A 23,581-nucleotide genomic window follows, 5' to 3' on the forward strand; every position below is an offset into this window, starting at 1 on the left:
CCCTGCTGGACCCTGGCAAACAGAGATAATGAGAAATAGCCATTGTCCTCCAGGGGCTCACAGAACAGTGCTCAGCTGCTGGCAGCGATTACAGGGAGAGGGGGTGTGAAGGAGACGAGGGCGTTCTGTTGTAGGTGTGTTGGAATTTGTTCATCTAGGGACACGTGATTATATTTGCACAGTAGGAGGGAGACTCTGTGTGTGCTGGGGTGGTAGATTTGGGAACCTCTGCTTTAGATTGCTTCCTCAAGCCACAGGGGTCAGTGACACGTTCCAGAAAGCCGGTGTCCAGTAAGTGTGGGAGGCTCCCCAGAAGAGAAAACATTTAAATGAGCGTTAATCAGTGACCCTTTGCTCAAGAAATAGTATCTTTGAGGCCCCTCAGATTCAATGTGACCTTGAAAGTCAGTTAATTCTCATCTAGGATGTGGTTTAGGCATCTGGAGGCAGAGCTCTTATGGATGAACAACTTATAACATGATTATCTTGTTACGTTATTAATATCTTTCCTGTAACTCATGCTTGTTGTCTCTGAACATGAGGTATTCACATTAGACTTAGGCAAAAAAATAAATAAATAAATAAAACGACCTTGCACAAAAACTACCGGGTGTGTGTTCCCAACAAAATTCATTTCAGCACGAATTGGTTGAAAAGACTAAAGCCACAGGAAAGCTGAAAATGACTAAAAATTCACAGATTTGTCAAGTGTGTCTTAGTTGTCCTCTATACTATTAATTTCTGAAAACATAGGCACCATGAATTGCCAACATGCATCTTTATTTAGGATTTAAGCTAATAAAAGGATTTGAAGGGTGTAGTTAATAAATGATCACTAATGCCTCTGAGAATGGTTTGTCCCTCTGGCTGGCTTTAAAAACCGTATGTGAGTGTTGATGATACTGGTTCCTGGAATAAAACAGAAATATTTCTAAAATTTTTAACCTGCTAAAACATTTTTGAAGGTGCTTATAAATTTGTCAGGGTTTTGTGCATATGGCTCAAAGGATATTTGGTTTTAGGCATCTTAATTTTTTTTAATTGCTTAACAAACAACCTTAAAATAACATTAATTGATGGCAGAAGAAGAGAAAACAAATTTTCTGTATAGTGTGGTTTTGAACTGAGGAAGTAGGTGGCAGTAGGAAGCTGGCTGACTGTAAGGTAAACAGCAGAATGTTTTCTTTGACTTGTGTTTAATTTATTTTTTAAACTTGAACATGTTTAGAAAGCTGGGGAGCTAACCTCAGCTCGCCCCAGGACCTGCCATTTTCTATTATTACACCTGCTCAGACTGACACATTTTCCCTGTCTAGCCTCTATAGCCATTTACTGGATGGCCTCTGGAATAAGGCACGTTCTGTCTCCAAGCTGGGCTGGTTCTCCCTTTTAGATCTTACAACACAGATTTTATAACACATTTCCCTTAGAGATCTTTTTTTTTTTTTTAAAGATTTTATTCATTTATTTGACAGAGACAGCCAGCGAGAGAGGGAACACAAGCAGGGGGAGTGGGAGAGGAAGAAGCAGGCTCCCAGCGGAGGAGCCTGATGTGGGGCTCGATCCCAGAACGCTGGGATCACGCCCTGAGCGGAAGGCAAGACGCCCAACGACTGTGCCACCCAGGCGCCCCTCCCTTAGAGATCTTATAACACAAATCTAATCATGCTTCAATCCTGCTCAAAAAAATGTTTATAGTCCGTCTTTTTATAGTATTAATAGCTATAACAGTGAATACAAGCCAAATGCTGTGTTAGTGTATAATTAAAATGGCATTAATGTTTAGAAAATTCAGGCCTCATGGTAAGCTAGGTCGACACAGGCTTAAGGAGCTTCGAAGCACCCGGGGTATCCGCTGATGAATGAGTGGATAAACAAAGTGGTATATACATGCAGTGGATGGTTGTTCAGCCTCGTAAAAGAGGGAGGTTCTGAGAAGCCACGGATGAGCCTTGAGGGCATTGTGCTAAGTGAAATTAGCCAGTTACTGAAAGATAAATATGTGTTTGAGTCTGTTTGTATGAAGTACCCAGACTCATCAGATTCATAGTGGCAGACAGTAGAATGGTGGTTGTCAGATGAGAACGGAGAGTTGTTATCTAATGGGTGTAGAGTTTCAGCTTTGCAGGATGGAAACATGCTGGAGCGTGGTTGCATGGCACTGTGAATATACTGGAGACTGCCAAACTGTACACTTAAAAAAATGATTGAGATCGTGCATTTTATAGTACGTGTATTTTAAAAAAGAAGAAAGCTTTAAAGTAGCTGGGCTAAGATCTTCTATATGCGTACGCCCAGAAGTTTTTTCCATTGTGTGGTTTCTCCTATTAGTAAATCAATCATTAATTGAACCAGTATTTAGTGAGTGTTGACTCTGTGCAGGGCTGCATAGGTACAGTGGATGCCACAGTGCCCAGGACAGACAGCGTGCTGCTTTCATGGGGCTTACGTTGCAAGCTCATACCGATGGCCTAGAAAACCCCGAGAAATACAAATCTTTTTGGCACTGAGTGACCTACCAGCTTTGTACCATAGCTCAAATAAAATCTATTTGGATAAATAAATAAATAAACAAACAAACAAACATGAAATAAAAGAAATCTTAAAGTATTTGAAAAAAATTGGAGAATTGTTTTAACACTCTCAGAGTGGGACCAGCCTTCTTAAAGTCTGACCCAAAGCTAGAATCCGTGAAAGAAAAGAGTGACATTATCATTACCAGATTCCATGTGGCAGAAGTAACAGACGCATGGGTGAAAGGCAAATGTTAAAGGAGGAAAATATTTGCAATTTATATGAGATGAAGAGCTAACTTCCGACATGTAAAAATGCTTCTTATAACTTAGTGAGAAAGAAGACTAAAACTGCAACAGAAAAAATGGGCAAAATTCAGAGAAAAGGAAATACAGATGTCTCTTAAGCTCATAGAATAATGCTCAAATTCATTAATAGTAAGAGCATTCCAATCAAAGATCTAAATGAGATACCCACTCTTACCTGGCGTACTGGCAGAGATCGATAGCTGATGGTTGTGCATAGAAAAACAGTTTCTCTGATACTGGGTTGTGGGATAGGAAACTAGTGACAGCTTCTACCAGGAATGATATAGAACAATCTTTTATTATTTATAATCCCCCACCCCCCTTTTTTGCTCCATTCTGGGGCATTTATCCTAGATATTCAGTCACTTATATGATACACATACAGAGATAAATAAGGCAGCATTTTAAGTAATGTCAAACAATTGGAAACCAAATGGCTATTGTTTAAGAGAGGCTAAATGAATTATGATACATTCATGTAAGGTATTATGTGGCCACTTATAAGAATAAGCTCACTCTATTTGTATTGCCAATGAAGGCTTTATAAAGTCATTTAAGTAAAGAAACAAGGTATAGAACCGAGTTTGGTTTTTTAAAAGAGACGAATGGAGAATATGCATACTTGTACATACCTACAGTATCTGTCATTGAATCACCAGCCAGTGAGTAAGGTGGCTGCTGCAGGATGAGCCACGGGGAGCTGTGTGGCTGGGGAGTCTGGGGAAGGTTCAGAGGGAGACTCTTGCATACCTTGGGAATTTGGTAACATGTACATATATTATCTAACCAGAAAAAAAATCAATATTAAAAAATATTCAATCTTACCCATTATGTATGTTTGGTTATTTGTAGTGACTTGGTTTCAAATTAGGATTTAAGAAAGTTTAGAAATATACATCAAATAAATTAAGAAAACGCGAATTTCATTTCCAGGAGTTCTTTCGTCAATATCAGAACAATGAAAGCACTCTCAATATTCACGCAGTGGGACTTAGTTCCAGGGAATTGGTTACATGGTGCTTCAAGAGTTGAGAAATTTCAGGGTGGACAGAGAGGCAAGGTAGAGCTAAAACGTAACATGTTGCTCCCTGCATGCTGGTGGAAGCTAAATGAAGCAGTGGTATTTCTGCACCATGGGAAATAGAAGGCAGAACCCTGGTGGGTCTCTCGTGGTTGCTAAAGCTAGAGGAGGAGATGCTTCTGCAAGGCAGAAAGAGAGGGGTCGAAGGACTCCAGCTTTTCCCTTTCTCCTTCCTCTTATCTCCTACCACTGCTTCTCCTTGGCTGAACTGAGCCATCCAGCCCAGAAGCCTTGGAAACTCAGCCTACAAGTGTCAGCTCCCCTGATACCCAGAGTAGGGATGGGGAAAAGCTGGAAATGGATGTGAGGGCAAAAAATGCAGGGATGGAACAATAAGTGAAAATATTGCCAACGGGGAACTATGGCTAGGCAAGAAGGTGTGGCCAAGAACGAGACTGATCCCCAGCACTGAGCCAGGGATACGCAGTCGTGCTGTGTCCATCACAGGCTGTGTTCACTCCAGGTGTGAGCTTTCCAGGCTCCTGTCAAGGCCCCATTCCGGATGTCTTTCCCTTGCCCCACTTCACACAATGCCAGCACGCTGTGACATAGGCCATTCATAAAAGTTGCTTGAAAAGAATGAATGCATGAGTGAATTTCAAGCAGCAGGAGAAAAATGAAGTCAGGGCATAACATTGGGGAGACTCTGGATATGGTTGCTCTTTATGGTTTACGCCTTCAGGACAAACTGTTTAGTTGAAACGGTGCTGCTCCCCAACTCTACTGTGTAGGACTTTCATCTTCCTCTCTCGCCACAGTTTCCATTAGACACTCAGTAGTTGTTTCCCAGATTATAGGTTTGGAGCGATGAATGTAACAACTGTTTTATTCTAGCATAATAAGGAAAACCTGGTCATTATAAACTCTCAACATCGTGTTTACCTTTTACTTAAACGGAGCTTGTTTGTATTAATGATCGTGGCTCCTGCTGCAGTGTAGCTCAGCTAATAGGGACATGATAATTTACAAAAAGACTAACTGTGTTTTTAGACCGGACTGAAAATATTTTTGTTTTCCTGATAATGGTCTTTCCTGGTGTCTGGGGAAAAGTTGAGCAATTCCTTCTAATGAATAGCAGTGGAAATTAAAATAATTATGCTTTTCTGTTTTTCCCTTCAGAAAACCTAACGTAAAGACATAACTTGTTATTTTTAAGGTTTCATTAATCCAGCAAAATAAATGTGCTTTTACTGCTTTGGTGTAATTTCATCGTACTTGATCCCATTTAGGCCGCAGATCAAATTAAGAAGCTGTACAATCTCTTCCTGAAAATTGATGCAACTCAGGTGGAAGTGAATCCCTTCGGTGAAACCCCAGAAGGACAAGGTAACCAAAAAAAGAAAAAAAAACCACCAACAACAAATGAATGTAATTATTTATGCAAACTATAAATTAAATTGTACGAAAGACTGTAGCAGCAGCTTTGCCTTCGTTTCATTCAGTAATTTAATTTCTACCGTGGTCTCTAATACTCCCGTGATACAGTTGAACACTTCAGCGCTGGAGTTTGTTTGCAGCCAAATGCCAGGCCTCAGGGGGAGCTCCTTCTTGTTTTATTTAGAAATACCCATCCACCAGCACCCCCTTGTTTTTCCAGGACCTTTCTGGCTTATACTGAGGTGAAATCTTGGGTAGAAACAGGAGCCTCTGCCTTGAGTAATGAATGGAGCTGGAAATGCTTGAAGATTTTTAGTTCCCATAAATTTGTACAAATGCACTTTGTGCCCCCCTGCTGGATTTATATCATCACCGTGAAGCCCTAGTGCCCTCCCATCCAGCTCTTTCACCTTACTTAGTCACTAGCTTCTGATTCAGGTGGGAGAAGGAGGCATTTTTGTAGAGAAGATTTTTCTATCCATCAGGCACTTGAAAAGCATAAAGAACTGTTTTCTATCCCAGTACCCACCCCTATTGCACTGTGCCTTACATACAGCTGGTATTCGGTAAATTCCTATTAATTCGGTAGTAAAAGCTTGTGAATGTATGTGTTTAGAGGTGGAGGGTGGGATATCGTATCAGGTGGATGGGACAGGGATACAGGAATGTAAGTTCCACAAACCTTGTCTTTTTTAGCACATTTCCCCCTGTGTCTTGTATGCTGTCTAGCATGTTGTGGGCAGTCAGTAAATAGGGATTCACCATTGGGTCAATTAGGTGATCTGCTATGTGCAAATACAACCAAGTTGCAGACCGAGGTGGACATAGTGTAGTGTTTTACAAAGGGGACTGCGTTCAAATTCTCGACCTGCTGTGTTCTGGCCACAGACCTGGGCTAAGCCTTGGGGTTTGGTTTTTGGTTTTTGTTTTGTTTTTTAATCCAAAAGAGTGGTAAAAATGATAACTGTCTTATAGAGTGAATTGACTGGTGTTCGTGTAAACATCCACTGTCAGACACAAAAGAGGCCAGTCCCTGACATTCATAAGATGTAGGTCCTCTTCTCATATAGTCCAGGAAAAACACCCAACAAACAAAAGTCTAGGATCAGATGGCTTCACAGGTGAATTCTACCAAACCTTTAAACAAGAGTTAATACCTATTTTTCTCAAACTGTTCCAAAAAATAGAAAGGGGAGGAAGGCTTCCAAATTTATTCCATGAGGCCAACATTACTTTGATGCAAAAACCAGATCAAAACATCACCAAAAAGCAAATTATAAGCCAATATCTCTGATGAACATAGATGCAAAAATTCGCGATAAAATACTAAAGACCAAATTCAACAATACATTAAAAACAATCATTCACCATGATCAAGTGGGATTTATTCCTGGGATGCAAGGGAGGCTTAGTATTTAAAAATCAATTAATATGATGCATCACATCAACAAGAGAAAGGATAAAAACTGTATGATTATTTCAATAGATGCAGAAAAAGTATTTGACAAAGTACAATATCCATTCATGATAAAAACCCTCAACAAACTAGGTTTAGAGGGAACATATCTCAACATAAGAGGTCATCTCTGAAAAACCCATAGCTAATAGCATACTCATGGTGGAAGATAAAGAGCTTTACTCTAAGATCAGAAATAAGACAAGGATGTCCATTTTCACCAGTTTTATTCAACATTGTACTGGAAGTCCTAGCCACAGCAGTCAGACAAAAATAAATAAATAAAAGGAATCCAAATTGGAAAGGAAGAAGTAAAACTTTCACTATTTGCAGATGACATGATACTATATATAGAAAACCCGAGGGGCGCCTGGGTGGCACAGCGGTTAAGCGTCTGCCTTCGGCTCAGGGCGTGATCCCGGCGTTATGGGATCGAGCCCCACATCAGGCTCTTCGGCTATGAGCCTGCTTCTTTCTCTCCCATTCCCTCTGCTTGTGTTCCCTGTCTCTCTGGCTGTCTCTATCTCTGTCGAATAAATAAATAAAATCTTAAAAAAAAAAAAAAAAGAAAACCCAAAAATGACTTCACCAAAAAACTACCAGAACTGATAAAGGAATTCATTAAAGTCGAAAGAAAGGGAAGAAGAAAGGGGGGGGGGTAAACAGAAGGGGGAATGAACCATGAGAGACTATGGACTCTGGGAAACAAACTGAGGGCTTCAGAGGGGAGGGGGGTGGGGGAACAGGATAGGCTGGTGATGGGTAGTAAGGAGGGCACGTATTGCACAGTGCACTGGGTGTTATACGCAAGTAATGAATCATGGAACTTTACATCAAAAACTAGGGATGTACTGTATGGTGACTAACATAATACAAGAAAAAATTATTATAAAAAAAAAGAAATCACCAGTTCTGGTCTCTGTTTCAGCCCTGCTACATAAGTTACTATGTGGTTTACAGTAAATCATGTAAACTCTTTTAATGCATTAAAAATGATGGTGCAACCACAAAAAAAGAAAAAATAAAAAAAATAAACACTCCAATCAAGCAAATTAAAAAAAAAAAAAGTCACAGGACTTAAAATCAATATATAGAAATCTGTTGCATTTCTATACACGAATAATGAAGTGGCAGAAAGAGAAGTCAAGAAAACAATCTCATTTATAATTGTACCAAAAATAATAAAATACCTAGGAATGAATTTAATCAACAAGGTGAAAGGTCCTATACTCAAAAAAAACTATAGAACATTGTTGAAAGAAATTGAAGATAACACAAACAAATGGGAAGATATTCATTCCATGCTCATGAATTGGGAAAACAAATATTGTTAAAATATCCATATACCCAAAGCAATCTACAGATTTAAGGCAATCCCTGTTAAAATACCAATGGCATTTTTCACAGAACTATGACAAATAATCTTAAAATTCGTATGGAACCACAAAAGACCTTGAATAACCAAAGCAATCTTGAAAAAGAACAAACTGGAGGTATCACAATCCTAGATTTCAAGACATACCACAAAGCTATAGTAAACAAAACAGTATGATACTGGCACCAAAATAGACACACAGATCAATGAAACAGAAATAAACCCATGATTATACAGTCAATTTATGACAAAGGAGGAAAGAATATGCAATGGGAAAATACAGTTTCTTCAACAAATGGTGTTGGGAAAACCAGACAGCTTCATGCACAAGAATGAAACTGGACCATGTTCTTACACCATACACCAAAATAAGCTTGAAATGGACTAAAAATCTAAATGTGATACCTGAAATCATAAAAATCCTAGAAGAGAGGCCATGCAGTAATTTCTTTGATGTTGGCTGTAGCAACATTTTTTTATATATGTCTCTTGAGGCAAGGGAAACAAAAGCCAAAATAAACTATTGGGACTAAATCAAAATAAAAAGCTTTCACACAGCAAGGGAAACCATCAACAAAAAAAAGACAACCTATTAAATGGGAAAAGATATTTGTAAATGATACATCTGATGAGGGGTTAATATCACAAATATATAAGGTACTTATATAGCTCAACATCAATTAAAAATGGGCAGAAGACATGAACAGACATTTTTCCAAAGAAGGCATATGGATGGCCAACAGACACATAATAAGATGTTAAACATACTCATCATGAGGGAAACAGATCAAAACCACAATGAGATATCACTTCATACTTGTCAGGATGGCTAAAATAGAGAACGCAAGAAACAAGTGTAAGGATGTGGAGAAAGAGGAACCCTTGCGCACTGTTGGTGGAAACGAAAGCTGGTGTGGTCATCATGGAAATCAGTATGGAGATTATTCAAAAAATTAAAATTAGAATTACTGTGGGACTCAGGAATTCCACTACTGGATATTTATTTACCTAAAAAAATAAAAGCACTAATTCAAAAATAAATATGTACCCTTATGTTTATTGCAATATTATTTATGATAATCAAGATGTATGGAAACAACTCCAGTGCCCATCCATAGATGAGTAGATAAAGAAGCAGTGTGTACACACACACACACACACACACACACACACACACACAAATATTAGTCATAAAAATGAATGAAATCTTGCCATTTGCAACAATATGGATGGATCTAGAGAGTATCATGCTATGTGAAATAAGTCAGACTGAGAAAGACAAATACCATATGATTTTAAATTCCACTCATAGGTGGAATTTAAGAAAGGAAACAAATAACAACAAAAAGGAGACAACAAAACACTCCTAAATACAGAGAACCAGCTGGTGGTTGCCAGAGGGGAGGTAAGTGTATGTGTGTGTGGGAGGGTGGTATATGAAATAGGTGAAGGGGATTGAGAGTACACTCATTGTGATGAGCACTGAGTAATGTCTAGAACTGTTGAGTCACTGTATTGTACACCTGAAACTAATATAACACTGTATGTTAACTATACTGGAATTTTTTTAAGTACAAAATGGTAACAATAATAATAGTACCTACCTTAGAAGATTGTTATGAAGATAATGTTCCTAGAACAAGGCGTCGCATATGGTTAGAGGTACAAAAGCATTAGCTATTATTATTTTATTATTTCTTATCCTTCTGAAAATCAAACAAGATAATGGATATTGAAAGTAAAACATAAAAAAAAAAACAGAAAGTAAAACTTCCTTTAAAAATTAAGTCCTTGTTTAAAATTGTAGTTGTCACCAATTGTACTTAAACTAATGAAAGACAGTCCTGATCTCCTTCCATGAGTCTTGTGGCATTTCTGGTGCAGGTCCCTGTATTCTTCTCATAAATTCTCCATTTTCATTTTTAAAAAGTTAAATTAGGGGCACCTGGGTGGCTCAGTCTGTTAAGCATCTGTCTTCAGCTCAGGTCATGATCTCAGAGTCCTAGGATTGAGCCCCATGTCAGGCTCCCTTCTCAGCAGGGAATCTGCTTCTTCCTCTCCCTGCTGGTGCTCTTGCCCGTGCCCTCTTTCTCAAATGAGTAGATAAAAAATATTAAATTTTTTTTTAAAAAGTAAAGTGATAGGGGCGCCTGGGTGGCATAGCAGTTAAGCGTCTGCCTTCAGCTCAGGGCGTGATTCCGGCGTTATGGGATCAAGCCCCACATCAGGCTCTTCCGCTATGAGCCTGCTTCTTCCTCTCCCACTCCCCCTGCTTGTGTTCCCTCTCTCGCTGGCTGTCTCTGTCTCTGTCTCTGTCAAATAAATAAATAAAATCTTTAAAAAAAAAAAAAGGTAAAGTGATAGCTATAAAAAAAGAGTATTCCAGAAAAGGTATGGATTTCATCTTTTTGTCTATTTTTTTTGTTTTTTTTAGACAAATAGTAGTGTTGAGGAAACCATTGAAAATAATATGTTTCCTGGTTTGCACAGGTGACCGCCAGATAAAGATCTGTGATAGGTTATTTGTAAACAAACTACCTTTTATTCATAAATATTTTAAAAATTCTGTTTGACTATAAAATCATAGTATTTTATGTAGAGAAGAGTGAAGTGGAGGAAAACTCTGTTTTGACCTCAGATGACACATACTTTGCTAAGTTTTTACATATATTCTTTTTTATTACTTATAGCAATCCTGAAAAGTATGGAGTTATTATCCCTATTATGTAGAGGTTTGAAAATTAATGTGACTCCTCCATAGGCAGCTCGTTACTGGAGCTGGAATTTGGACCTGTGTCTCTCTCAGTACAGTGTGTGTGTTGATTTTGATATACCAAACTGTTTTCTTTTTTTACCTTTTTTCTCTTAAACCATTAATTTACTTTTATCAGAGTGATCTATATGTAGTCTCCAGCTTAGTGGAAATTAGTCCAAATTCGTGCTGCATTGAGTGGCTGTTAATTAAATCCAAGAAACAGAAGAGAAGGAAGTTGAGTATAAGTTCTTCGAGGTCATGGCTTGCTTTTCAAACTAGTATGCATAAGCGACCTGGCTATTTCATATTTTAAAAAAATGGAAATTCAGCCAAGGAATTGGATAAAAGTCAGGCTATAATACTATTTTCACTCAAACCGTTGGTAAGTTGTCCGTCACAGATTGCGGTCTGATGCAGGGAATAAGGGTGCAAGAAACTTTTCCTAGAATATATTTGTAAAACCTCATGAAATCAGAAGTTTTTTTTTTTAATTATGAAGAGAAAGGAAAATTCTCGAGCTTTTTTGAAGGAGTCATCATAAAATACATGTCGTGTATATAGTTCATTAAAGCATAAGTCTTATGTGATATTTTTAAGAGCAAAATTATCTTTAGCTATTAATTTGTTCATTGTACCATAAAAGTTCAGCTATTGAATTATAATCACAATTAAAGGAGTGTGTTGGTTTATAACTCTAATGAGCAGTAGTCAAATTAAACCCAATTAGGAAACAGTGATTAATGACCAAATGTATAAATTGATCTTCATCATTGTCACAATCCCCTAAAGCAATCCTTTATTTAGGGGCTGTAAAGAAAGTCATTTATATCCTAGCAATATTAATAATCTTAATATTTATAATGTGAATATTTAATTTTTTTCCATTTAGATCAGTAATAGCAGAGCATATAACGTTTCACATTAAAATTGTGATTTAATAATGACTCAATTTAGAAGTTTAAGGAGCTTAGCATCACACCAAACATTTTTACTTTAAACTTATGTTTTGCAAAGCTTCTTTGTAAGAGAGTTTCTTCCACTTTCCATTGGTTAATGAGGAACATTTTTTAAAAATCCAGGTGGCTGGTCATGTATTTGCACAACAGATGATACTTGGTTGAATGAAGAGCAATGATCTTGATAACATCTATGCTGCTAGGTCACCCATGGGAAATTTTTAATGTGGTGAAAGAACTGCAGTCCAACAATTATTTTTTTCCAATGTGATTAATAATTTGATTCAAAAAATATGATTTGGCACAATTGACTGTAATGTAGTTTAGTGACTGTTAGAATTATAATGGTTGTTAGCGAGAGAATCCTGCAACAGTCTAGTTTTTGTTAAGAGGCTTCCAGGTCAGGGAAGGATACTTATTTTCGTTATGTAACAGGGAGTGGTCTGGTTTAGGGCATGAAGGGAACAAGGGATTCTCTGATCTTCCAGCCTAGCTACCTCTGAATTGGCTTCTTCATCAGCCAGTCTCTCTAGAGGGGCCGCCAAGATGGCTCCCATTTTTCATCATTCTCCTCCAGCAACCGCAGCGATCTTTTCAAATGATTCTGATTGGCCCTACTTGGGTCCATATCCACATCTAGACCAGTCACTGAACTGGAATCACAGATGCAGGAGAAAGGCAATTTCTCAATGGAAAAAGGGATAGAGCTCCATGTCTACCAGAATGGCCTTAATTTTATTGAAATGAAAGTAAGCTGTTAATTAAATAGTCGAAGAGAAATGAACTCTCTTCCTTGCTTGTCCAGTTGTATCGCCAGAATTAATTCATTAAACCTGTGGTCCAGTTCTCCCTGCTCAGCGGGGAGCCTGCCTCTCCCTCTCCTGCTCCCCCTGCTTGTGCTGTCTCTCTCTTTCTCTCTCTGTCAAATAAATAAATAAAATCTTAAAACAAAAACAAAGCAAAACATGTGGCCAAGTTAGAAGCAAGGTTTTCTTGGGGTGCCTGGTTAGCTCAGTCAGAAGAGCATGCAACTCTTGATCTCAGTCAGAGTCATGAGTGTGAGTCCCACATGGGTGCAGAGATTACTTAAGTAAATAAAAGACTTTAATTTAAAAAAAGCAGGGTTTTCTTCATCATTATTTATTTATCTACCTATCCATTCATTCATCTGTTTTACAAGCTGCTGTGAGATTTTATGTTCTATTTCATTTCTTACCACTTTCAGCCGGATCTGCCTGTACACAGACTCCTTTCTTTGGTGTCTCTAAAATAATGTTTCTCAGTGGGGATGGCGGGCATATTGTCCCCTCAGGGGATGTTTGGCAATGTCTGGAGACACTTTTTTTTATTGAGATACAATCGACATACAGCATTATATTAGTTTCAGGTATACAACACAGAGATTCCATGTGATCACCACCATGAGTCTAGTTGACATCCATTTTTATTTATCACAACTGAGAGTGCAGGATGCTACTTGCCTCTCGTGGGTGGAGGCCAGGGATGTTGTTAAACATCTTACGGTACACAGTTCATCCCCCACCCCCAACAGATAATGATCTCACCTAACCTACCAGGAGTCCCAAGATTAATAATTCGGGCTCTGAGGCATTTTCGACAGTTGGAGCCCAAGTCCATTCACCAAGCTATCGGAATGAAACCCAATTTAAAACAGTGATTACCTGGCCAAGATTCCATGAGAACTAAGGCTGAGTGATCCAAAGTTAACTCGCACATCAGATCCCTTTCTTGCTTCAGATTAATTTCCCTAAATAGCCACCCTGTTGCTTCGTGTTAGCAAGTGCCCATGTTGTTGGTGGGTGTTTCTCTCTCTTTCTCTCTTTATACACAAGACTCTATTTTCAAGAACATTTTCAGTTCTCTACCTTCACCCGAATCCCCCTCCCGCCTTGTATCTATTTTCTCTTTCGCAGCAACTCAAGAAAAGTTCTAAAAAGTACACAACTCTTGGAACATCAATATTTAATGGAAAGTGGGACTAATTTGAAAGTATCAGCATTTTAAGGCCATCTCGGTGAGATGCATTTCAGTAGCATAGTATGGTTATTTATCACAAATCAAATGCAGTACAATGCTTGAAGACAGATTATTTTTCAAACTAATTATGACAATCTTATTTCCTGCTGTTTTTATGTTTCTTTTATGTGTGAGTCCCCCCTCTGAAATGCGTTTTTCTTTTGTTTAATTCTGTAGCACATTCTTCTGTTAAAGCTCTAGGGTCAGAGGCTGCTAACTGCCAGTCAGGTTCTTCATCTAGGTTGGTGAATTAGCGGCTCACAGAATCTCACACCACTAAACAAAAAAACAAAACTCCCTATGAATATAAGTACCGCAGCTTTCTTTGATATTTGTTCAGAAGGAAAATTCATTTGTATAATCTATCAAGCATGTAACAATGTGCTTTTGATGGTGAAAATTGTTTTATAAATATTAATAGGTATGTTTTTTCACCCACTTTGTACACAGAATGGCCTTTGTTCAAGATGAATTTTCTATAGAATTGAGGTTTCATTAACATGACATTGAATATCTTACATCTGAACCAAGTTCAGTACCTCAAAAAATACATTTTAGCATAGTTTGTTGTTTTAATGAAAAAGCTAAGGTTTGAGCAAGCAAGTTTATTTTATTGCCCCGCTGTTGACATAGCCATCAATCCATTTTTAACACACTCATTCTAAAAGTGTACTTGGACGGGTCTTACAGGGGGAAATAAGCATATAAGAGTTAATCAATATTCAAGGATTAATCCACTCCTTTTGTGCAAGCTGCAGGTTTTTGTTTATTTTGTCCCTTACGCTTTTTTGTTTTCATGCCATTAGATGCCCTTTCCTGTTTCTCTTTCACTGTAATAAGTATGATACCTGTGGCCATTACAACATGAGAAGTGTGACTTAGTAGGGATTGGCAGTCTTCTTCTGTAAAGGACCATATAGCCTTAATTATAACGAGTCATCTCTGCTGTTTCTTGGGACAGCAGCCATAGAAATATGTAAACGAATGGGTGTGGTTGTATTCCAGTCCAACGCTGTTTATAAGAACAGGCAGCAAGCTGTCCCAAGGGCTATGCTTTGCCACACCCTGACTGAGATTCTCATTTGGGGCAGCGTAATCCAATCTTTAGCCACCCTGGCCTTAAGGAAAGGTATGGTGTGATTTGAGGGTCATCAAAGGCCTCTCTTCCACCCCCAACCTTTAGGCTAAAATCTCCTTCTCTGTCAGTCACATAGCCTGAAATGCCAACCATTAAAATCCATTCTGTGGGAAATTCTTACGTATTCTGAATATGGCGTTTCACTGAGTATCATAGGTAACCTGTACATCTGTAAACTCCAGTAGGCATTAGTTTAGATTCACTGTAAACCGAAGTTTAGGGTTATAGGGAATGAGACCAAGGACAAGTCATTTTTAGTATAGAAGAATCCTATAGCCTGAGCCGCAGCCTTGGGAAGCTGAGTGTAAGAAAGAACTGAGCAGGTGGAGTGTGGCGGTGGTTTAATAGCTGCTTTGCAGGGAGTGCCTGATTGCACCAACAGCATGCAGTAGAAAATACTCCGGTTTCCATTTTAGAGACAAGGCCACTGGGCTTAAGAGAGGTGATACTGGCTACCTGACTCTGAAGTCCGAGTTGTAATTCATACCCAGGTGTGTTTGATGCCAGAGTTCACTAAGTGGTGAAGTTGAAGGAAAAACATCCAGGCGATACAGCATTATAAACTGAGATAGTGGGGCAGGAAAGCATTTTGTATGTTTGGGACTGCCTTTAAAATAACAAATATGTGTCTAAAAGAGTCCAGGTACCTCCTTAAAGTGCTTTATTCCCCCTGTGCTCCACCCACAGAAAAGATTAAGGCTTTGAGGGTGACAGTTCAGTTTTGGGTCACCCTTCTTAATTCCTAAGTCCCCTCACTTCCTATTTACATAGTGTTTGTAACATCCCAAAGCACTAGGATGTAATGTACATTGGCCTAGTTGTGTCATTTAGTTTTCTCTAAGGATGGGAATGACTGGCAAGGGGCCATTGCAGAGAGGCCATTTATTCCATAAGTCTCATACCTGTAGGTACTCCTTTTATCCCATAGTTACCATCTTCGCTCTGGTTTAACTAACGTTTTCTCAGGGTGGTCCCCAAATAGTGAACTCCTTTCTGTCCTTGACGTATAGGTCGCACTGCAGGAAAAAGCATCTTTTGAAAATCTGGCTTTGCAGAGGGTAGTTGGGGCTGCCTTCTGAACTTCGAATACATATGCATTAATTATGTTCTCTCAAGTAGCTTGGAACTGTAGTCTTTGTAAGGGGCAAAGATCAGCCTGGACCTATTTTGATTTACTAGTTTATTGATTTTGACCAAGAATTCTTTTATTTGAAAGTCTTCAGTTAGGAAGTCAATTTGATAGCCTTTGCCCATTCATTTTGAAGGCGTCAGTTACAAGTAGTCTTGCCAATGAGTAATGGAGGAGCTAAAATTACTAATAAATTAATTAAAATTTATTTATAAGCCTAGTGGAAAGCCAAGAATGAAGTTGCTTTCCTATTGATTATTATACCAGTCATTAACTGCTGACAAAATGCCACTGTGGCAAGCAGAGAATGTTGGCCAATTCCTTTGGTAATTGTAGGATTCCATCATTAAGGTTGCTGTATTCTGTTCAGTAATTACTCATTTGCTCCATGTATTCACAGTGTGTGGGTAAAGTGGTTGGACATTTTGTGGCAAGACTAAGGACTCTGGCAGACATTAACTTCTATATAAGATTCTCTCTTGTCAGTCAGTGCTACTTTAAATAATTTGCGGTTTGGGCTTTTATTTATGCCAAGTATTCTTAGATGTTAAAATGCCAGTTCTGCATAGATTTGTATCGAAGTGCTTGATTTTTGTGGTAGAGAGACCCTTGTATAAAGGCTCTATGGAGGGTCTGTAACTCTAGGGTGTTGTAACATTATTTTCTTGTCATTGTAAGCAAATGGGGTGAACAGACCGTTGTCATTACTTTTGAATGAATTATTCCAGGTTGTTTCCCTTTGAAGAAGTAGGTGACTTTCACCGATGCTGGAGGAGAATGGGTAATCTCTCTAAAGTCTAGGTCAAAGATCCCTACCTATGAATATCTGAAGTAAAGTACAAGAAGGTTAGAATGGAATGTTCTCATAGATAACTAATTTCTCCCTGAAGGGATATAATAAAAGGGGTCAGATCCCAAAAACCTGCATTCCACCCCTCCTCACTGCAGACTCTCCCTGAGACTTCATTAGAAGCTATTCTGCTGTAAATCAAGGAAAACGCTCTTTCTGTGGTCCATCCATATCACCCAGTGAGTTTCAACTGTTTCCAGGGCTCCTGGCCATTGAGAGAGTTGGGAGATTTCTACTTGCACCAGAAAGTAGAAATAGTAGTGCTCGTAATGCCTGGCCACCTTCCATTATATCTGATCTGTCTCGATCTCTTAGTGTTTTATAACTTGAATCAAAAGAGTCCTATCTTGCATACATGAGGATAATGGTCCTAGTTTGAGCAGACCCCAAAGTAAGTATATCAGCAGTTTAGGGATTGTTATTTCCATTTTCCAAATAAGAAAACTGAGGCCCAAAGAAGCAGTAGGTTAAGTTTTTTTTTTTTTTTTATCAAGTTTCAGAGTTAGTTAAGGATCAAATAAAAAACTATTGATTCTAACCCAGTGTTCTTTGCACTAAATCTTTCAGAAATATTAGCGAGGATACTGATTAAATAAAAATGTCACTTTGCAGCCTCAGAAGGACAAAGGAGGACAGTGGGATTAAGCTTTATAATCTCGTTTCTCTTTGCATAGAAGGTATAAGTGAAGATTAGTGGTTATATACTAAAAATAAGAAATGTAATAAAATGGCAAATCAGAGCTGTATATAGATGTGGCAGTCTTTAACTTTTAATGGGTGACCACAGTTTATATTATTATTTTATTAAACAGAGACCAACAGGTATAAATTACTCTGCTCTTTATGAGAATGTAAGTCCCTTGAGAACAGGGACTATGCCACCATATTTGTCTTTGTAGCCCTAAAGTTTAAGATCAAAAAGCCATAACCGCTTCTCCTACCCCTATCATGAGAAAAAAACGACAATGTCTTATTTTTCTTTCTTCTGTACCTGCCAGCTGGGGGAAGTAATTTATAGATCCTTAAGAGATATTCATGTGTGTGCCTTTTTCCTTTATTTAGTTGTCTGTTTTGATGCAAAGATAAACTTTGATGACAACGCAGAATTCCGACAAAAGGACATATTTGCTATGGACGACAAATCAGAGAATGAGCCCATTGAAAACGAAGCTGCCAAATATGATCTGAAATATATAGGACTGGATGGGAACATTGCCTGCTTTGGTAAGAAAGTAGTTCTATCAAAAGCATGATTTGTGGATTTTTGCAGAATTTAGGTAGTCCTGATTTCTGAACCTTTCTGAAATCGTATTTCTGGGTAGCCAGTAAAAATAGGAGTTTTTGTAGCCCAAAAGTCTTCGGAAACAATTCTGAGTTTCTTCCCAAAGTTCATTTTGCTCAGTGGTCACTGGTTTAAAGCAGGTTTTCTCAAGTCTGGCACTACTGACATTTCAGGTGGGATAATTCTTTGCTGTGGGGGCCTGCCCTATACGTTGTCAGATATTTAGCAGTGTCCCTGGTCTTTAGGTGACAGGGACATGGTGACAACTAAAGATGTCACCAAACACTGGAAATATCGTCTGGTAGCCAAAATCAACCCAGCTGAGAAATACTGTTTCAAAGCATCTCAGTTAAATTTTGCTTAATAAAAATCAAAATCTTTGCTGCTCCAGTCAGTGTTAATATGCTATTCTGAAATTTGTTTGTAAGATAAAATTTCTCAGAGGAAGTAGAAGAGAACATACACTTGAATCATTGTGCTCCCGTTTCAGCTTTTATGATAACCAAATGATAAAATGTTTAATCCATTATCTAGTTTATTAATAAAACAATTGATTTTATCATACTCATCTAAATTTGTGAAAATGGCTTATTCAGCTGAGATAAGAATGGGTCTCTAGAGGCAATACCATTTCTGTTATTGTCCACAGCTTATAGAGCTGAGATTTATATGCATCTGTGTTTCTGGTGGAACCAATTCATTGCACTGGAAACTGAGGTCTTATTCTTAATGGAATTAAAATAAAAAAGATTTGTAGCTCATTAAACCAATAGGATTATTATATTCAGAACTGAACAGACCTCATCCAGTAGTCTGCTGAGCCATACAATAGAAAATGACATCTAATTACAAGTGATACCAAAAGCTCTTGCTTTGTATCGGAGTAATAACTGTAATGTACCAGCTCACTCACATTGTTCTGATCTTGATAAGCTAATGTGCTCTCAATATTTGTAGGCATTTAGAAAGGAGAAATGATATAATGGTGTGTTTAGAACAAATTAAATACAGCTTCTTTGTGGCCTCTGTGGGAGTATGCATGATTTGACCAAGTTAGCAGCCTCAAAGGCAACGATTAACACATTTCAAATTGTTTTAAGATCATATATAAACCATTTTTATTGTAGTTGCCCCAGACTTAATTAGTCACAGTTCACAGGCTTGTCTGGGGAATTCAAGGGTCAGAAAAAGTGAAGTGTATTTTACCTTGAGAGTTTCTGCTGTGTTCAGGAGGTCTGCTTTTTTTTTTTTTTTTAACCTGAGGAAAGTAATTTCATATAATTAAGTATAAGAAGCCAAAGAAGTATAATTGGTCAATAGGAATTGCAGCGTTAAAACTCTTTATTTATTTTCTTTAAAAAAAAAAAAGCTGCTAAGACGTTAGCACATTTTGGTCCTAGTTTTAATGATCAGGTTGCTAATGGACATTTCTTATATTAATTTGAAGAAGAAACAGAGGGATAAGAATATTATTCTTATACTGTCATTTATTCATTTGTTTTCTGAGTTTATCCACATAACCTATAAACATGCATGGATGCACTGAGTGTAAAAAAGTATGGAGCCCTATTGAAGTTGGGACCTCCACGGCTCAACCCCAGAGGGATGCTACATTCAAAGGAGCGTATTCTCAGCAAGCAAAAAATTAAACAAATTCCATTTTTTTTACTCAGGTCTCTTAAAGGATATTAAAAATAATATAATTCACAGACCCAAGCAACTTCTTGTAGCCTTCTTTTCTCTTTCCCAGTTCTCTTGAGTTCTGTTTTTCCAGAACCCAAAACTCCTTCTTCTACTACTAGCCCAAACTAATTAATTAGGTAAATTCTTCCCTTTTATCTGTTTCCCAGATTGACTTAACTTCTCAACCAACCTGTCTTCATATTCCCACATTTTTTGTTTTGTTTATTCTTTGTATGCACATTTCCTGATTTATCCTGAAAGTCTGTGAATTTACCTGGTTGCACACAGTTCCAGGCAGGACAGATTGACCTGGTAGTGACAGGGTTCTCTTTGGTATTATGGGGAAGGGAAAATGTTCATACACCCTTTCGTGTTGCTAAATTTATCCTGTTGTGTGTGCCACTTACATTTCCCAGTGAATGGTGCTGGACTTGCCATGGCTACTTGTGACATCATTTTCCTGAATGGTGGGAAGCCAGCCAACTTCTTGGATCTTGGTGGTGGTGTAAAGGAATCTCAAGTATATCAAGCTTTCAAACTGCTCACAGCCGATCCTAAGGTAACCTCTGTCTTTGTAGGGAGATTGCGTAATGTTCTGATTTTTCAAGAGCTGCCTTTTTCCTGCTGCTAAGGGGTAATAAGCCAACACCTTTACTTTGCAGCTGCAGGTTCGAATCCTGCTTTATATCTGCTTGGGGTACACAGTGGTTTGGTCGTTTCAGATGAAAGGCTGATAAGGACCTCCAGGATCTTATTTCAGATGCTGTGCTTCCAAAGTTCTGAGAGATAAGAGGAAATTAAAAGGGGGGAGTGCACCAAACAGTAAAACATTGGTTGGCATGAAACATTATTTGAGTAACGTACATTGAAACGATTAGTCTTGCCCTTATGTGACTTAGAGGACTCAGTCTCTGATTCCTTCCATAAACGTGCTGCAAGTATTATCATACAGTTGGAGATAGGAGAAAATTAAAGGATTTTTAAACTGTATATCACTAGAAAGTAATGACTGCACATTCGTCTGTATGCTTTTTAATTTTCATAGTTTATAGCGTGTGCTAGCTAGCATAGAATGTTGCTCTATGAACCTCTTTTCTTCTTGCCTACTGTATAGCTCTCACACCCATGCTAGTGCATCGTAGGGATTCAGTAAACACTTTCCAAGTTCAATACCCATATGCTTTGTTTCAACTGCAGGTACTCACTTGTCTGTGACAGCAAGGTTTAGGTGGACGTTTACGACATGGCGAAGACTAACATGTTTGAACGTCTTATGTATATCATTTACTTCTCTTTACAGTTCTGTGAGTTAATGTCTGTGCCGCCACCATTTGACTTGAAACTTTGAGAATCATTATCTTGATACTGTTAGAGTATCTGAGACATTCTCTTGGTTCTTAATGTATCTGAAGACATGGGAAATGTGAACCATCACTAGGAAGATCATAAATGAAAATGATACCAGATTTCTTTTAAAGAAAGGTGGCCTGAACTTAATATGGAAGCTTCTCATGAATAAGTGTACCAACAATAGTCTTTTGGTTCACATATATAAAATTTTGTTTTATATTAGTAGTATGCTTGTCTGTTTTCATCATGACTCAGATGGTTGCTCACCTTACAGTTTTGCTAACTCTTGTCCTTCTGATTCACAAAATAAATGGTAGGGTATTATCAGCTGCTAATCCTTAGTTTTCCATTGCTATCCAGGAAGGGCACTGTCATCAAAATCCAGAGTCACCCAGCTATGAAGAAAGTGTTTGCAGTTGGCTTTTCTGTTTATATAAATACCTTGTTTTCATTGGTTAAGTAGGAATATTATCAGTGGTTTCCTAGTTATTAATTTGTTTATCCCTTATTATTATTTTCTTTTTTTAAGATTTTATTTATTTGAGATAGAGAGCAAGAGAGGGAGAGGGGGCAATGGGAGAGAGGGAAGCAGACTCCCCACTGAGAAGGGAGCCCAATGTGGGCTCGATCCCAGGACCCTGGGACCATGACCTGGTCCGAAGGCAGACCAACTGAGCCACCCAGGTGCCCCTTTTTATTTACTAAGGGAAGGATCATTTTCCTCCCAGAGAGTTTCCTGTCAATTGAAATCTCTAAATACCATGGATATAACTAACACACAGCTCTTTAAAGTGTTTGAACCACAAAGTATTCAGAGAACCGGGCAACTGTGATAAAATACTGAACTTTTAGTGTCTACTGAAATTCAGTGCTAAGAATAATAGAGAGCTATCGAGGGAGTAAGTCTACCAGGACAATCATTGCATTTTCTTTGGAATATCTTTTCTTAGCGGCTGATCTGGAATTTTAATTTTGTAAAAATACAGGAAGGGAAGGAAAGATCACTTGCAGAGCCATTTTTTTAAAAACAGTCTCTTAAAAAATTTTGACTTTACCCTATGGAATATTTTCAAATGCTTGGAGTATTTAAACTTTTTTGAGATTGCCTGTCATCTTGGGTAGAGAAAGATATGTGGGAGTTATTTTATTTTTCTCATGCTATATCAGGAAAATGAATGCATAGCTCATCTCACTGTAAATTTTCCAAATCTTGAAATTTCAAAGACAGATAAAAAGCATAGAAATGTAATGGGTATTTTCAATCCTGGCGTTGTTTAACAGATTTCAGAGAACAGAGACTTAAAAATAGTATAGATGAATTGATTTGATTTTGCAAGAAAACTGGTTGTAGTTCTAGCAGTAATTATTTCAAGTAGAGCCCCATTCAGCTGCCCAGAAGCAGAGAATCCCAAAAACCCAAAGCTAATTATTACAAAGGTATTGATTTTCTCGTTAGATGTAAGGATTAGTCAGTTGAACGCACTGAAACTCAAAATTGCAGAAGACCTGTTGTTAAACTTGAATCAACTGATAGTAACAACTACTTGTTCATCACATGTGTGAGCTAATTCTATTGATCAAGTAATAAATGTTATAAATGTCATCATTCAAGAACAATATTATGGGTTGACCTATATTTCTACACATAATGTCAGCCATAGAGCTGAAACTTAAATTCACTTTGTTTGACTATTAGCCCAAATGCTGACACTCACTGGGACCTAACACAAATGCCTTTATCACTAGTGTGTTCCCTGTTTGTAATATATATGAAACAGAGCTCTTCTGCTAAACTGTCTAAAACAAGAATCTTGGGGCGCCTGGGTGGCACAGCGGTTAAGCGTCTCCCTTCGGCTCAGGGCGTGATCCCGGAGTTCTGGGATCAAGCCCCACATCAGGCTCCTCCACTATGAGCCTGCTTCTTCCTCTCCCACTCCCCCTGCTTGTGTTCCCCCTCTCGCTGGCTGTCTCTATCTCTGTGAAATAAATAAATAAAATCTTTAAAAAAAAAAATAAAACAAGAATCTTTTCAAGATACCTCACTTACAAAACTGAATTCACATTAAATATTTTATAATTCTCTTATTTTCGAGTTGGGCTGGAGATGAGAGAAAGGCATAGAATTTGTTCTGCTGGTGGTATGATAGATCTGATCTTCATCATTTTTAACATGTAGAAGTCTAAGCACTAGCATTCTTTAAATCAAAAGGAGTAAAAATCACATAAAATAGGAAGTAGAAGTAGGATTTTTGTGGTAATCTGTAAAGAATTTGAGCACACTTACAGGAAA

At 38.1% G+C, this 23,581-nt stretch overlaps 1 protein-coding gene across 1 annotated transcript in view; it reads left to right on the plus strand.

The window, feature by feature from the left end:
* SUCLG2 (succinate-CoA ligase GDP-forming subunit beta) overlaps positions 1-23,581 on the plus strand; it is a 257,629-nt gene that overhangs the window by 140,997 nt on the left and 93,051 nt on the right. The window contains exons 7-9 of the mRNA XM_040628584.1: positions 5,133-5,229; positions 18,039-18,200; positions 20,358-20,500. Coding sequence (XP_040484518.1) covers positions 5,133-5,229; positions 18,039-18,200; positions 20,358-20,500 — 402 coding nt within the window. The remainder of the gene's footprint in view (positions 1-5,132; positions 5,230-18,038; positions 18,201-20,357; positions 20,501-23,581) is intronic.

The sequence above is a fragment of the Ursus maritimus genome, unplaced genomic scaffold (assembly GCF_017311325.1).
Source record: "Ursus maritimus isolate PB19 unplaced genomic scaffold, ASM1731132v1 scaffold_14, whole genome shotgun sequence".
Classification (NCBI taxonomy): Eukaryota; Metazoa; Chordata; class Mammalia; order Carnivora; family Ursidae; genus Ursus; species Ursus maritimus.